General features: G+C 40.1%; 1 protein-coding gene across 1 annotated transcript; it reads right to left on the reverse strand.

The window, feature by feature from the left end:
- Window positions 1-788: 788 nt before the first annotated feature.
- On the reverse strand, window positions 789-11,485 carry LOC148430203 (uncharacterized). Its single transcript, XM_088433344.1, has 4 exons — window positions 11,169-11,485; window positions 9,763-9,872; window positions 9,455-9,673; window positions 789-958 (listed from the first exon to the last, which is right to left on the reverse strand). Exons 1-4 carry the CDS (start codon window positions 11,483-11,485, stop codon window positions 789-791), a joined length of 816 nt encoding a protein of 271 aa, XP_088289470.1.
- Between the last annotated feature and the right edge of the window lie 4,872 nt (window positions 11,486-16,357).

The following is a 16,357-nucleotide window of genomic DNA, read 5'->3' on the forward strand; positions in this document are numbered from 1 at the left end:
AACACCCAGTGATGCCTGGGGCAAACAACTGATGGCAAGCTGGTCGCACCAAGTGGTCAATACCTAATTCAATCCCACACAAGAGGACATTTTCAACGACAGTGAATTGATGTGCTGAATATTAGGGATCTTTAACAACTAGTCCTATTAAAAAGTCTATTAAATATTGCTCTTTCCACTGCCATACACTTCCTGTCACCGATTAATTTATGGTTTTGCCCTTTTTTCAGTTTTTCCCTTGTATCTTCTACATTATTTGGCCTATTAAAACCTTTCCAACTTTGTACGATTAACATTTCTTCACAGATTCAACCCATTCAAACATTCAACATCATTCGAACATTCAATGCCTTTCCCTTAAGCGCTCGCGCCTTCACACGCAATTTCTTCAGTAATTGCACATTTTCTAGTTGAGAGATGTTTTTGTAAACATTTTATTTGCATACAGACCGATTATATACAGTATGTCTCAAAGTTCAACCCGTTCAAGTAACCCTTTAGGAACGTTAGAATGTGTTTTGAATGTGCTTGTACCAAAGAATAGTAACAATATTACTACATTATTTGAGTGCCCCGTTTTCTCTGAATGGATTGTGTTTGCCTTTGGACATTCTATTTGTCTATCATTGTCTTCAAAGAGTCATTAGAATGTTTAGAATCTTATTTGATTACCGTGAATTGAATGTAAATGTGAGGATACTTTTTTTTTTTTCAAACTACCATAAATATCAAAGTTTTTGAGTTAACACAAAACATCAAATGACCCTCATGTTCTTCTCAACGTAAAGCTAAGACACCATCTGGTCTTTCAGAGTTGCGTCAGAATGCATCAGGGCTGTGTATTGTCTTCTTGCTGGTCTTTTCTCAATGAAGATGAGGCAGATCATACACCAAACACTGTGTTCTGGTGAGATTTGTATTCCACTGCTGCTTCGAAACGGTCTTAGTGCACAGGAGCCTGTCAACAAAATATAATACAGTACAGAAAGTAAAGTTATATTATAAATTTAGCGGCCCAAAGTCGTATTGAGCAAAGAACAAAGCAAATAATCCATGAGGACAAAAACAGAGTAGACAAAGTTTTCGCTTTCCTGGACACATGATGCCAGACCTTCTTCTGCACCCTGGCTTGAAAGTGAGGCTTGATGGCCCCATGGGGCAGAGAGGCAACGCAGGGCCCCAAACTACTTGTGAGAGCAGCCAAGGGTGTCAGGTGCAATCTGAGCTGCACTGAGGTGCAAATGCCACCTTTGATGGTCTTAATACATGACTACGGATTCTTGCTCTATGTATCCGAGCAATACAAAAATCACAGTTGAATTGAGAATGACCCCTAACTCCTAATTTAATTCTGGAATTAGAAGAGAGGTAGCAAACAGGAAAAAGATTTGAAACAGAATTCCACTTGACTATAGAACAACCATGTTCTTAATGAACCCAAAAGACTCTTTAATATCAAAGCTGAATATTTTTGGAAGTTGGAGTGGGGCTTTTTTTAGTTTTAGCTATTTTAGAAGGATATCTGTGTGTGCAGGTGATTATTACTCTCTGTAATAATTAGGCAACTGAACAAACAATAAATATATACCCATTTCAATTATTTATTTTCACCAGGGAAACTAATATAAAACCTCAACATTCAAAAATATACATATCTGACATTCAAAAACAAAATCAAATCAAATCAATGAACCAATATAGTCACCTTTGTTTGCAAGGACACTCAAAAGCCTGCCATCCATGGATTCTGTCAGTGTGTTAAGGTGTTCATGATAAACATTGTGTGCAGCAGTAGCCATAGCCTCCCGGACTCTAATGTCATTAGTTTGTCTTGTTTTAGACCTTTTCTTGCCAGCCACGCTGTGGAGTACCTGGATGTGTGTGATGGAGCATTGTCCTGCATGAAAACCATGTTTTTCATTAAGGATGCTGACTCCTTCCTGTACCACTGCTTGAAGATGTCTTCCAGAAACTGACAATAGGATTGGGAGTTGAGCTTGACTCAATCCTCAACCCGAAAAGCCCTTACAAGATCATCTTTGATGATACCAGCCCATACCAGTACCCCATCTCTACCTTGCTGGCGTCTGAGTCGGATTGGAGCTCTCAGCCCTTTAGCGATCCGACTTCGGGCCCATCCATCTGGCCCATCGAGAGTCTTGATGTAGTCTTGAGATATTTCGTGGCCCAGTCTTGACATTTCAGCTTGTGTATCTTGTTTAGTGGTGGTCATTTAGCAGTGGTCATTTTTCAGCCTTTGTTACCTTGGCCATGTTTCTGAGTATTGCACACCTTGTGGTTTTGGGCACTCCAATGATGTTGCAGCTCTGAAATATGGTAAAACTGGTGGCCAGTAGCATCTTGGCAGCTGCTCGCATGACTTTTCTCAGTTCATGGGCAGTATTTTGCACCTTGGTTTTTCCACACACTTCTTGCGACCTTGTTGACAATTTTGAATGAAACACTCGATTTTTCGATGACCATGCTTCAGAAGCTTGGCATTTTTTAGAGTGCCGCATCCCTCTGCAAGATACTCTTGACTTTTTGAAGCCTGTCAAGACCCCCTTCTGACCCATTTTGCCAAAGGAAGTTGCCTAATAATTATGCACACCTGATATAAGATGCTGATGTCTTCAGGCCACAGCCCTTCTTATTACAGAGATGCACATCACCTGATAATGCTTAATTGGTAGTAGGCTTTCCAGTCAATACAGCTTGGAGTAAGACAACTTTGAAGGGAATCATACATTGGGTTGTTATCTTTATGTGCTTATTTCATTGTTATCCATTTATGCAATCCTAGTTCATTTTGACCCTGTCCTTAGATAGAGCTGTTGACGCACGAAAGTGTGAGCCCGGACCTTGGCCCAGCTGCCGGTGGCGCCCGGCTGGCTCTTTTGTTGTGTCTTGTAATCTGCTATGCTTTTGCTCAATAAAAGCCAGGGGGGGACGGCTGGGCGGTTGAAATTACCGTTGGAAAACCCATGAGTTCATTTGCCCAAGCTTTTTCCCAATGCCCGGCATAGAAAAGTCAATCTTGGCTGGTCTGAGTTACTCTTTTTGCTGTTTAAGCAGCTAGGCTTGTCCTAGTCTTCTTTAAGAGATTTCTCTGACAACAACATGCATAAAGAGAAGGATGTGGTTAGGACTGCACGATTAATCGAATTTTATTGTAATCACGATATTGGCTGCCAACGATCAATTAAGATGAAAATCGGTGATGGTAACATTAAAACGCAGCCTGCCAGTACATGTCAAATCAAGCACTTTTGGTCATCCAACCACCAGGGGCAAACACAAGGTTAATACATCATTAAGTTTAAGAAATAGCAAGCGAGCAAATCCTGCAAGAATGTCAGCTGCTTGGTTTAAGCTTGAAGCACCCTGCAAGTTTGACGCGGCTACACAAGTCAAAATGAAGTCAGATTTTCCGCAACGCATACCTGTCAGAGAATATTTGCCTAACAATGCTGCACTCCTTGTACATCATAGTGCTATTTTTAGGAGAGCGCATTGCGCGTGCCTGTTTACCATATTGCTTTCAGTCAAAAACTTGAGCAGTACCGGTATCACAGTGTCCTTTTACCTGCCAAAAGTTGAGAACCGACTAGCAATTTAATCACAAATATCTTTCGTAAATGTATTATGGTTACAACAAAACACAGCTGCTTTGGTGTTGTGGTGTGGAATTAACTCACGATGACCATGATCATATGACGGGAGTTTTCCTCATACCTTCTCCAATTCCTCAGGAAAATCTACATTGGGTTCAAGTATGTATTTCAGCAAAAGGGATTTACTGGTACTGGGAAAAATGTCCCCAAAGACACCTACATGTATGGACCAATTGACGAAAATCCACAGCCTATACCAGTGACTGCAACGTCTGTGCGAGTGTGCGGTACATTGATTTATTTAGTTTTTTAACGATTGAATAGAATGCCTATAATGTTGTTGTATAAGTTAGGGGTTTTCACATTTTTTGAAGTGATGGACCCCTTCTGGAAAACAAATTTTCCAAGGACCATCTTGCAAATATTTGCGGAAACAAAACAAATGAAAAAAAAAAAATTGAAGCCATTTTGGTCATCCATCACTCTTTTCAATAAATCCAAATTTGATGTAGGCCTACCGTAATTCTCCAAGTACAGTACAAGTCGACCTTGCTTATAAGTCAACCCCCCCAGTATTATTTTAATTTGCGTGAATTTTACAAAAACTTTTAGATTCATTTCTACATCATATATCGGATAACATGCTGTTGCGGTTATGGGGGTAGAGGGTGGGGTGGAACGAGACAACAAAAGCTCAACTTGTAATTGGAGAAATACGGTAGTCCTCTTTGAATTTTCTTTGTTTGGACAGCTTTTCTTTTGCCTTTTCTTCACAAGATGAAGCAGACGGTCTTACAAACAAATCCATAGCTAAGTAGATAGCAGAGGTCCTGCTCTTTGATTATGACATGGATTACGTGTGTCTATTTGACAAATTTCAAAATGTTTACGTTACAAAAAAATAATAAACTGGGTGAATTGCTTGCTTTAGCGATGAGTAAAGAATAAGTTCACAATTTAACATAAGATGAAATCAACACAAATATGTTTTATTGATCACACAAACTATTTCATGCCAAGGACCCCAGTTTGAGATGCACTGGTATAGCTGGTGTACAATGAAATTGGGAGTGCTGCTCCAATTAGAGCATATTAAATAAACATGAACCGAAAATGTAGTAGCCACTACATAGCATGGGTGTTGAGTATAATATTTAAAGTTCAAGTATACATGTATTTTTTTGGAGACAATATTTTTTTTAATGGGTAGGAAGTGCAGCGATAATGCACCATAGGTTGTTAAACGCCAAAATAAAATAAACCTTGTGCTGGAGACAGTCTCTCACCAAATAGTTCCTACTCTTATTCTATCTTGATCACCCATACACAAAGGAGCGTGATGCTGCCTAACCCATGTGACTATCACAGTGACGTGCTGTCAGATGAGGCAGACCTCCTCTGCCAACAAGGGAAAAAAAACAAACAAACAATGAAATGGAAAAATAAATTAAATTACTAAATAAATTGAATATTTATCGTGACTTTTTTAAAACTGATTATCAATTGTATCAATTATTGTTTTTTTAAATTACAATTTTCACTTTTACCAATAAAATACGAAGAGACTACACAATGTGCACAGCTCCAACATGCTGTAGCGCAGCACAGCGCTGCAGCGTCCTCATCTGGAGGCCTACTGTAGGTGCACTAATAGCCTGAACTCCGTGTGCTGACGACATCTTGTCGCTATTCAATGTTAAAACATGATCACTAAATGAGCTACATTTTCACAATTTAGCTGATTGATAAATTGTAACTCTATTGATGTAATGTGTTTCTTGTACCATACAATAATTGTAATTCTGCCATTCAATCAACAAGTAGGCTATTACAATTGGTGGCCAAGAAGCAGTAGGGTGACCCACTTTAAACTGCTTCTCAGGCCCACTGGCGTCACCAGACATACGGGGGCCCATGCCCCAGTAGAGATCTGCTGTGCCCCGTGCGGAAGTTCTTTCTGATTGGACAGAATTTGAGACTTTACTGCCGCCTAGCGACTTGGCATGCTTGCACATGAATTTGAAACAGCTGTATGCGGTTTCATATAGACGCAACTTTTTAAAATAACGATAATGAGGGGGAGTCTATGCAGATTTAAATGAGCCTGTTACATGTAGACAAGGCCTAAATTGAGCCTTAAACAAATTTTAAAATGTATTATTTTGGTTTTAATTTGGTTCAAACTGTAACTTCTAGATGGATATCAGAAAGATTTTCACCCATGGCAGGGATAAAGAAGTGGGTATTTAAAGAGGTTAGTGAAGTTCTATCTAGCTAGACATCATAAGTCTATCTTAAGTTTATGCTAATTTAGCTAATGTTATTCCCTTTATCAAGAATATCAATTTGTGTTGGAAGGCAAGACTTTTGGGGTCCTTCCGCGTGTTTGTCCATTTCCAGTTTTGGTCAATAACTGGACTTCAGAGGCATGAATAATGACAAACACTTCGAAGTTTTGAATGCAGGATATTCTGGGCACAAATGTGATGCAGGCAAAGGCTGTGATCGAGCACAAGCGCAAAGAGTACATCCAAGTTCTTTATACTCTTAGCAGGGAGTTACCGAAACTTAACAAAACATAACATATCAAAACGAAACCGAAACTTATCAACTGCTTAGGTATTTTTCCACCTGGGCAGAAATCAAAGTAACACTGGATGCAGCTGGTTTGAACAGAGCACACTCTGTTACTAAGCCAAGGTCATACAGAGTTATAAAGCAGCACACAATCATGGCTAAATATGTTATGATACATTCTTCACCATATATTATATGATGCAGTCTTCATTTGCTGTACAGTTGTGTGGGGAAATTTCAAGTTTGTTTGTCTTTGACTAAAATGATCCTGTTATGTTACAATAGTTACAGTGAAAGTATATATCGTTGTGTTGCCAGAAAATATAGTAAAAATTATGTAATTGTGTGAAGGGAATCATATATTAGGTTGTTATCATTATGTGCTTAGTTCATTGTTACCCATTTATGCAATCCTAGTTCATCTTGACCCTGTCGTTAGATAGAACTGTTGACGCACGAAAGTGTGAGCCGGGACCTTGGCCCAGCTGCCGGTGGCGCCCGGCTGGCTCTTTTGTTGTGTCTTGTAATCTGCTATGCTTCTACTCAATAAAAGCCAGGGGGGGACGGCTGGGCAGTGGAAAACTAGCGTTGGAAGACCCACGAGTTACATTTGCCCAAGCTTTTTTCCCTATGCCCGGCATAGAAAAGTCAATCTTGGCTGGTCTGAGTTACTCTTTTTGCTGTTTAAGCAGCTAGGCTTGTCCTAGTCTTCTTTTCTGAGATTTCTCTGACAAATTGTCATCAGATACATGGCTAAAAATATCAGGTTTTGTTGCATAATGGCTAGCACGTCCACCTCAGAGTCTCAGAGTCAAAAACTAGCTGGCTCAGGCCTTCTTGTCTGGAGTTTGCATGTTCTCCCCGGGCCTGTGTGGGTTCTCTCCAGGCACTTCCTACTACACTCCCAAAAGATTTTTGGAAGGAGTATTGGACACTTTAAATTGTCCTTAGGTGTAATTGGTTACGTGAGTGGTTGTTCCTCTCTCTGTGCCCTGCAATTGACTGGCAACTAGTCCAGGGGGTCCCCCATCTACTGCCCGTTGACAGCTGGGATAGGCACCAGCAAGCCGCAAGAACACGACCCTTGTGAGGATAAGTGGCAACAGATAAGGGATGGATAGATGGAAGTTCTGAATGTTTTGTATGTTTTTTTTTTCGCACTCTTTGCACACGCTCATGAATTTTTTGCGGCCCAGTTGTGCCCCAGTACATTACATTATTAGGTCTAGCGACGCCCCTGCTCAAGCCTCCTGTTAAGGGCACAAATGCTGGCCTAACATAACTTGACGTCATTATCATAATAAACCATAATAATTACAACTATAATGAAGGTCAATTCCATTTCAAATTAATTTTTACTATAGTCAAAGCCAATTTTATTGTCAATTTCTTCACATGTACTTAACATAGAAAGGAAGCAAAATTGCGTTTCTCACTATCCTCTGCGTTTTACATGTACAATAACAAAGTGCAGTTGCGCAATACGAGACAATCCTAAAACTAGATTCTTAACAACAGTAATGTGCAGTACGTTAGAACTACTTTTCCTAGTGTTGCTAAACTAAAAACGAAAACCAGGTATGGCAAGAGTACCCCAAGACAAGACATAAGTAGCAGCGTAGGACAAGACAATCCAACAGGGTGAGACAAAGCAAGACAACTCTGACTGTGGTTGTCCCAGCTGTGTGCATTTGAGGTAGTTATAGTTGTAAGTGTAATCGCTAGTGCAAAAATATGATACTGTATATATATATATATATATATATATATATATATGCAATCCACACACTGTTTCAATACCTAATGCTGAATGCCCTAATGATAAGACTTCTGCTGAGGTGGTGTGGATTAAGGAAAAGAGCCCTGCCTCTTTAATCAGTAAGACTAGTGACAAAGTGCCTAGGCGGAATATTAGTATCAATACGCGTGCTGTGGTCGTCAACAATCGAATTCCTACTTTACTAACATTGCAAAGAGGTTTTAATTACTCAAAATACAGAGCAAGCCCCAGCCATAAAAATCTTGTTGGTATTACTACTACCAACATGAGGACTCAGAATAGTCCCGGAAAAATGTCCCAGTTTAAATTCGGCTTCATAAATATTAGGTCACTCCCTTCAAAAGCCCTTCTTGTAAATGATCTTATTACAGATCAAAATCTTAACGTGCTTGGTCTCTGTGAAACCTGGCTAAAACCAAATGAATTCCTACCATTAAATGAGGCCTCACCCGCAAACTTTGTGGGCTCACATGTTGCCCGTCCTTGTAAAAAAAAAGGGGGGGGGGGGGTTAGCCCTTTGAGACTTTGGTGATTTAGGGCTATATAAATAAATAAAATTTATATAAATAAAATTTTAAAATTTTATATAAATAAAATTTGATTGATTGATTGATTGACTTTCCTTGCCGGGGGACGGACCGCGCTCGACAACAAAATGGAGAGGCTTCTTCTATTATGGATTAAAGAGAAGGAAATCGCTGGTGATATGTTCTAGTTTGAGAAAAGTTCCCGTTTAAGAAAATAAATCAATAAATTCTGCGGGTTGGTCTCTGCTCCCCTCCGCCTCCACCCAGCTCAAGTCACGTCGCCCCAAAGGTAAATGTCATTTTTCCTTTGTATATGCTATTAAATTTAACTGTACAGTAGATTATGTTACTCATTTTTAAAATGTGTATAAAGTCGTGATGTTTTTACCTAAGGTTTTTGCACGCGTTGCACACATTCACTAATTAACATAGGTTTGGATTGCCCGTCATACGAGCAGTTCAAGTTACGAGCGTAGCCGCTGAACAGATTAAGTTCGTAACACGGGGCCCCACTGTATATATATATATATATATATATATATATATATATATATATATATATATATATATATATATATATATATATATATATATATATATATATATATATATATATATATATATACAAGTCGTCGCATAGAGGAAAAACTACTCTCAAGCGGACCTTACTGTATATCACGGTATACAGTATTCGGAGCCTTAAAACAGTTAGTGTCAATTATATTTGCGTTTTTGCAATGCCCCAATCAACATCTGTGGCTGTGCAACTTTGCAATGAGCGCAGCGAAATGCAAAGAATTGAACAGAATGAAATGGTGCTGCAGTGTCTCACTTTGGACACCGGGTAGTTCCCACGTAATGATATACTCAACAGTTTACTGCACAGTTTGATTCCATTTACCCCCGTGTTGACTGTTTTATTTTTTTAATCTACGTTAAGTAGAAAACATAATTACCAAGTATGAAGTAAACAGCAGTGCTGAGAGACAGGATGATAAGGAAGATGGATCCAAGACCTAGATCTCCAACAGCACACGCATTAGGACAAGCGCAAGGACTCTCCACCCAAATTTGCAGGGGCTCCTCTACTTTCAGCCTCTGGTTCCGAATGAAGGATGAAGATTCATTTGGATTACAGTGGTAATGCACAATCGTCAGTGGAAATTTGGTGGTCCCTGGGACAAAAGCACAAGAGTGGTGCCGTCAAGTAAGTGCCTAACGAAACGAGAAATGAATCCATCAGGAAATTGTTATAAAAGCTCACCAAAGTAGGAGATAGAGAGTGTCCTCTGAGTGTGATTGTAGTGGAATTCATTTCCGTCATGTCCACCAAAGCTGATAAAGCGGTCAATGTATCTCTTGACCCTCTGATACCTGTACATTCACAAAAAAGTGATATTTTACATTCACAATTGTCAGAGCCTCCATCCTCTATGGAGTTCGCAAGGATTGAGCCGTGGATGAACCCGGCTGACGCGCCTTTCTTGTTCTAACTAGTAGTGTGTCAGAAACAATTTGACCCTTGACAGCTGCAACTGTTGTTTCCATGAATTTATTTTCAGCGACAGTGTGTATGACATTGAAGAATGTGCGTTTTCAAAAAATAGGCCATAATTGTGCAAATAAAAACATTTTCCCAAACATTTGAAATGAAAACTTACCTGCGGTCAAAACCATTTGCCCTTCCCTCACCTTACCCGTAAACCTGGCGCTTATATAAGCTATAGAGCCACTGGCATTTGACCCTTACAGCAATACTTTACAACATTTTGCAGTTCTATTTACAGTATTCAATGAAAAATGTGTGTGTGTGTGTGTGTGTGTGCGTGTGTGTGTGTGCGTGTGCATGTCCGCGTGCGTGTGTGCGTGCGTGCATGTGTGTGCGTGTGTGTGTGTGCGTGTGTGTGTGTGTGTGTGTGTTGGGGGGTAGATTGGCAACGGACCAATGGGGGGCAGGGCACTGATGACAGACGACTGTCGGACCAGCAACAAAATTTAAATTGCCCACCTCTGAAGACTACGCACACACACACGCACACACACGCACAAAGAAACACAATACACTAGCATCTTGGAATCAGGACACAGATTTATTTAACACGTGCGAGCACGTTGATAAAAGCTGGTGTAAGTGTTCAAATTGCTTGTATCTTGAATGTGACATAAATAATTGTATGTGTTGGTTAATTTACTATCAATCCATATACACCTTCTACTTCCGTTAGGGGTCTTATCTGTGATTTCTTTGTCACCTGTGAAGTCCTTTGAGACTGGTGATTCAGAGCAATATGAATAAAATTGACTTGACTTGACTTGACTTGGACTACAGTAGTCACTATTGCTACTCTATAAACAAATACAGTCGTTTCTGTCATGTGTGCAGCCTAGCGAGTTTTTAGTTTGCATCTGCATCTGCCAAAGAAATTCCAGAAGAAAAAAAAAAGTGATTGAAATCTACCCATTTGTATTTGTACAAAGCCATTTCCAGGATTCCGATATTACTGCATAAATAATGACAATTATGCAAAAAAATACAGAAGGGGGCAAATACTATAAATAATAATAAATAATAAATAATAAAATAGCACTATAAATCAGTTATTCATTTTTCAAAACACTTTTTATGTGATTATTATGATTTATTCAATGTCAGCACTGGATGTACAGTACCTGACAACGAGGCATGCAGCAACACTGGTACAGTCACTTCCTGTCAGGTCCTCTGGCTGTGAGAAAGGATGGCAAGGGCTGAAGGTCAGCAGGAACTCGACGTCAACTGGCCCGTCATCTGCGTGGAGAGGTCTCATCCGCCCTAGGAAACCGTCTGCATCTCCCATAGCTTGCAGGTTTATCATACCACTTCCATCCTTCATAATGCATTTGCAGTTGTTGACTCTGAAGCAGCCAGTCTTCTCGGAGTCCAAATTGAGGGACACAATCAAGGAGAAAACGCTCAAACAAATTGAGAGCCTGAGGAGAAAGCTCATGGTGATCGTGTGCATCTGATTGGTGCAGAGTGCCAAACTGTGTTGTTGGTTAAGTGATGGGCAGATGGCAGGACAGTGTTATACTCTGAAAGTATTTCGAATAAAGGTGGCTGTCATTCCACACATTCGTCGGGTCCACTTTGGTCACAACAGCATTTTTCAAGCGGCAGTGTTTTGGTATAGCAAAACAGTACTAAAGATTGCACATGCATTTTTAGCACATATTAAAGCAACTTTCAAGTGTATTGAGTTGTTAAAGGCCATAAGTAAAATTTCAGTGAAAGAGATTCTTCAGTGTTTACTTTAATTTCCCAAATTCCTTGAATGTAGGCATTAGCCACCAATATTATGAAAAGTGTTCATGGAATTATTTGGTTAACAAAAACAAATAAAAAAAGAAGTGAATTTAAAGACAAATTGGCAGTGACATGCGGTGAGGTTAATGGTTGGTGTCAGATTTACAAATATATAAACCAAAAAGGGTAGCTTATTCAATTGGCTACTGGTTATTTCACATCTCATCAGCATTCTTCACAAAAACACGCACGCACACACACGGTATATATTACAGATATGTAAAGGTAAAAAAAAAAAAAAAAACCTGCTTTTGCTCTACACCAGAGGTGTCGAACTCCAGTCCTCGAGGGCCGGTATCCTGCAGGTTGTCCGGTTTCTCTGTAAAAACAACTGACTAGGATAATTTTCAAGCTACCCCACATCTTACTAATGAGCTAATCATTTGAATCAGTTGCGTAAGAAATAATATTCATAATAAGCAGCGGCGCATCACTAATGTGTTGGCAGTCGTAATTCTATAATCCATAACTAAATGAGAGTATAGAGTGGTGTACAAAACCCCAGATTTCAATTTTGACCTTCAGTGAAATAGTCAGTTGTTTTTAAAACTTTTATCGTGACACTTAAATCAATTTAATACAGAAATCTTAATGAAAAGCATGAAAAGAAAAACAAAGAATATTTATTTTAAGGCCTTAGATATGACCCCGTGGGTTCTCCAGGGTTAAATATTCTATTGTATTATTCTTAGTCTAATCTCTTTTTTTATAAGATTGAAATTAAAACTGTTTGTGTCTTACCTTTATTTGTAGATGAAGTCCATGTGCAATATCCCGTGTTAGTCCAGACATTGTCACAAGATGAGAACAAACGGCAGGGAAAGCAGTAAAGACGGTTTTTCGAAGGACAACCACATAGCTATTCTTGTCAGGTGTACCACTCCGTTTGAAAAGAGCCATATCGTCTGTCCAGTAGTTTGAAGCAAACCTTAGCTCTGGCGTTGGTCTACCTGTGTTAATCACATCCACTTTTGACTGAAAGTCCAGTTTTGAGAAATGTTTAAACTTAGATATAAACTCCTCTTCCATTTTGGCAGTCCGACGTTGTAAAATACAAAACCAATAGCACTTGACTCGCCTGGCGCCTAGGCGTTGAAGAACAGCGCAACAAGTACCCGTTTGCTCACGTACGCCCTCTTCATTGCGGCAGAGAACTATCTGCCTCAGCCTGTGCCTTTTCACTGTGGTTTTATTTCCCATCAGCAAAACTAAATATGTCCCTAACTAACAAACATTAAACTTTAATGGATAAAGACATTAGCCAGACTGTGGAAAATTAGGTATAAAAAAAAAACGTATCTGCAAACATTATATTGGCGACATGCAGATATATGGGAAGCAGCACACGCCAGTTGCACGTATCAACCCAGTTTGTGATGATTGCGCATTCAGAGATGAAGCTTGACTCGTCGCTGCCTCACCTCTTGTTTCATCCCTGTATTTGAACAGGAAATATGCAATTTCAGCGATTTTAACCATACAAAATGTTTGAATTTAGTCATACATCAAAATCAGTGGACAAACATTCATATAAATTTAATGTTATAATTCTTTATTTTTTTTACTTGTCATGATGACAGGTGAGGCTCTGCCTCACCTGCCTCCCCTGTCCGCACGTCCCTGCAAATTGGATACTTGGGGCGGTAGCACAGTGGTGTCAAACTAATTTTTTTTTGGGCCGCATTGTAGTAATAGTTTCTGTCAGAGGGCCGGAGTGACTGAATTCAAATACATTTTAAGTGTGTTGATCACACATTTACCAAGATTTGATATCAGAAGCCAGCAAAAACTGTTCAAAAGAGATTTGGAGAATGAGAAAATGTTTGTTTTTCTTCCCCCAAATTTTTAAAAGTTAAAGACAACTTGCAATTTTGGTGTTTTAGTCAGAAACCTGAAGTGAAATCAGCCTTTCAAGGGCCACAAAAAGTGAGACGGCTGGCCAGATCTGGCACCCGGGCCTTGACTTTGACACCTGTGGGTTAGCATATCCGACTAAGAGTTCAGAGGTCCCAAGTTCAATTCCACCATCTGGCCTTCCTGGAGTTTGCATGTTCTCCCGGTGCCCACGTGGGTTTGCTTCAGGTACTCCGGTTTCCACCCACAAACCCCAAAGCATGCATGGTAAGATTGGACACTCCAAATTGCCCTTAGGTGTGTCTGTGGGAGTGGGGCTTCTAAGAACTAACTTTATACTCAAATTTGCAATGTTGTAAATCTCTAAAGATACATTGTTGAATATCCATTCAAATAATATGCTACAGCTGGTTACTCCGCTCAGATTTGTTTGTTTGTATAAGTGCATTAGTCTCAATGATTTTTTTTTTTCTCATGGCCATTAGCAGTACAACATTGTATATACAGTAATCCCTCATTTATCGCGGGGGTTACGTTCCAAAAATAACACGCGTCAAGTGAAATCCGTGAAGTAGTCCGCTTTATTTTTTTTTATTATTTTACAATGCAATACTGAACTACAAACTAAAACCAAAAATCAAAACCAGTTTTAAAGCATAAAATGAGTAATTAGTAAATAATAAGTAAGAAATCAGTTATAAGTAATTAGTAAATTTAGTAATACAAGGTTGGAAACATTGTCACTCGCGTATTTCACAGTTCCAACTGTGCCTCTTTATATAAACGCATGTGCACGGACATCCAATCAAAGTGAAGCCTCTTATGCCATAAAAATGCACTTGAAATTTCAATTTATTACAAAAGAAATCTAGGCAAAAAGTCTGATTTCCAAAGCTGTGCATTTTTCCGTTGCTCCCTCTGCAGGCACACAAATGGGTGTGTAGGCTCTCGGCACACCTACGAGTCACGTGATCGGCTCCCAGAGCCCAAGCTGTCAATCAAAGTGCTTACTAGAGCACGTTCATAACGTGTGAGTGCGTGCTGAGCTGAACGCCCACGGAAGCAAGTTTTTGGATCCTCTTGCCTTTTGTATTAATTGAATGAAACGCCAATACAGTACAGCGTCAATATTTTATTTCTAGACAACAATGAAGCCCCTGAGCCAATGAGGATTCAGAGCACAATGCACTGTGAGGAATATCCACACTGTAAAAAATTCGTGAAGCAGCGAACCCGTGAAAGATAAACCGCGATACAGCGAAGGGTTGCTGTACAGTGAAGGCACCAGGAAGTCGTGTGCCCTAACAATGCAGGCTATTATGGCGTTTTATTTGTGCCACAATTACGCGTGCGCGGAAAAAAATTTGAGCGTTGAAAATAAAACGGAGCGAGCGAAAACAGATTTTGAGCGCAGAAAAAAAGTTCTTGAAAAGAAGTTTCTCGCTCAAAATTCCTTTTTGCTCGCTCGCAATAGCATTCTCGCGCTCAACAATCTCGCTCTCGTTCGCGATACTCCTCCCTCCCTCGCTCAACATCGCGTTTGATCAACATTGAGCTCTCGCTCGCTCAGTTCTGCTCAGGCGTGACGTTTGTGCTACAAAAGCAGCCAATCAAAGCTTGTAAAAGCACATTGATTGACAGCTTGGTATCCAATGAGATTGCTTGTTGTGTTCACCCGGAACGAGTAAACGAGAGTGCGTCACATCGACGTGGGCGGGAGGGGTGGGCTTATATTATTAAAGTACAAAAACTAACAAGGTATTTCTGTCAAATGATACAATACAGTCATAATAATAATATTAAAAGTAATTCTCCAGCCCAAGTCTGTGTTGACGCACTCTCGTTTGCCCTTTCCAGGTGAACACAGGGCAAACGAGAGTGCGTCAACAGATAGCGTACAAGCAATCTCATTGGATACCAAGCTGTCAATCAAAGTGCTTTTACAAGCTCTGATTGGCTGGTTTTGTGGCACAAACGTAACGTGTGAGCAGAACTGAGCGAGTTCAGAGGACGACTAGAGCGAGCAAGAGCTCGATGTTTATGGCGTTATATTTGTGCCACATTTACGAGCGGGCGAAAAAAAAATTTGAGCGGAGAAAATCAAACTGAGCAAGCGAAAACAGATTTTGAGCGCAAGAAAAAAAACTATTGAGCGCGTAATTATAAGAGTTTGAGCGTGCGCCGATGGAGTTTGAATACAGAAAAAGAAATTGCTCGCTCAAAATTCATTTTTGCTCGCTCGGGATAGCCCTCTCTCACTCAACATCTCGCTCTCGCTCGCGATACTCCTCCCTCCCTCGCTCAACATCGCGTTTGCTCAACATGTATGGCGTTTTATTTGTGCCACAATTACGCAGGCTAGCAGGAAAACACGGGGCTACGAAAATGTAACAAAGACCATGATAAGACAAGACATGACAATGATCCGACATGGGCTGTAACGAAAACCAGGTTTAAATACATTCACAAACTAATCAGACAAATACACGGCAGCTGGGAAGGGAGAAAAGGCAAAGGGAGCGGTAAGGAGGACACGAGGGGCAGGTAACGCAGAAAGGTGGACTAAATCAAAACTAACGCAGGGAGACACGAGAGGAGCAGAAACAGGAACTATATACGTAAACAGAAAAGAACAGTACCCCTCAAAATAAACCCACAACCC

This window comes from Hippichthys cyanospilos, chromosome 1 (assembly GCF_059441005.1).
Source record: "Hippichthys cyanospilos isolate Australia breed blue-spotted pipefish chromosome 1, RoL_Hcya_1.0, whole genome shotgun sequence".
Taxonomy (NCBI): Eukaryota; Metazoa; Chordata; class Actinopteri; order Syngnathiformes; family Syngnathidae; genus Hippichthys; species Hippichthys cyanospilos.

Bases quoted from the DNA above. Each gene is read 5' to 3' on its own strand.
- LOC148430203 (XM_088433344.1), bottom strand. From the start codon at position 11,485: ATGAGCTTTCTCCTCAGGCTCTCAATTTGTTTGAGCGTTTTCTCCTTG. The intron at 9,873-11,168 runs GTACTGTACATC...GTGAATGTACAG, and splicing joins GCTGCATGCCTCGTTGTCAG to GTATCAGAGGGTCAAGAGAT. The intron at 9,674-9,762 runs GTGAGCTTTTAT...CTTTTGTCCCAG, and splicing joins ACTCTCTATCTCCTACTTTG to GGACCACCAAATTTCCACTG.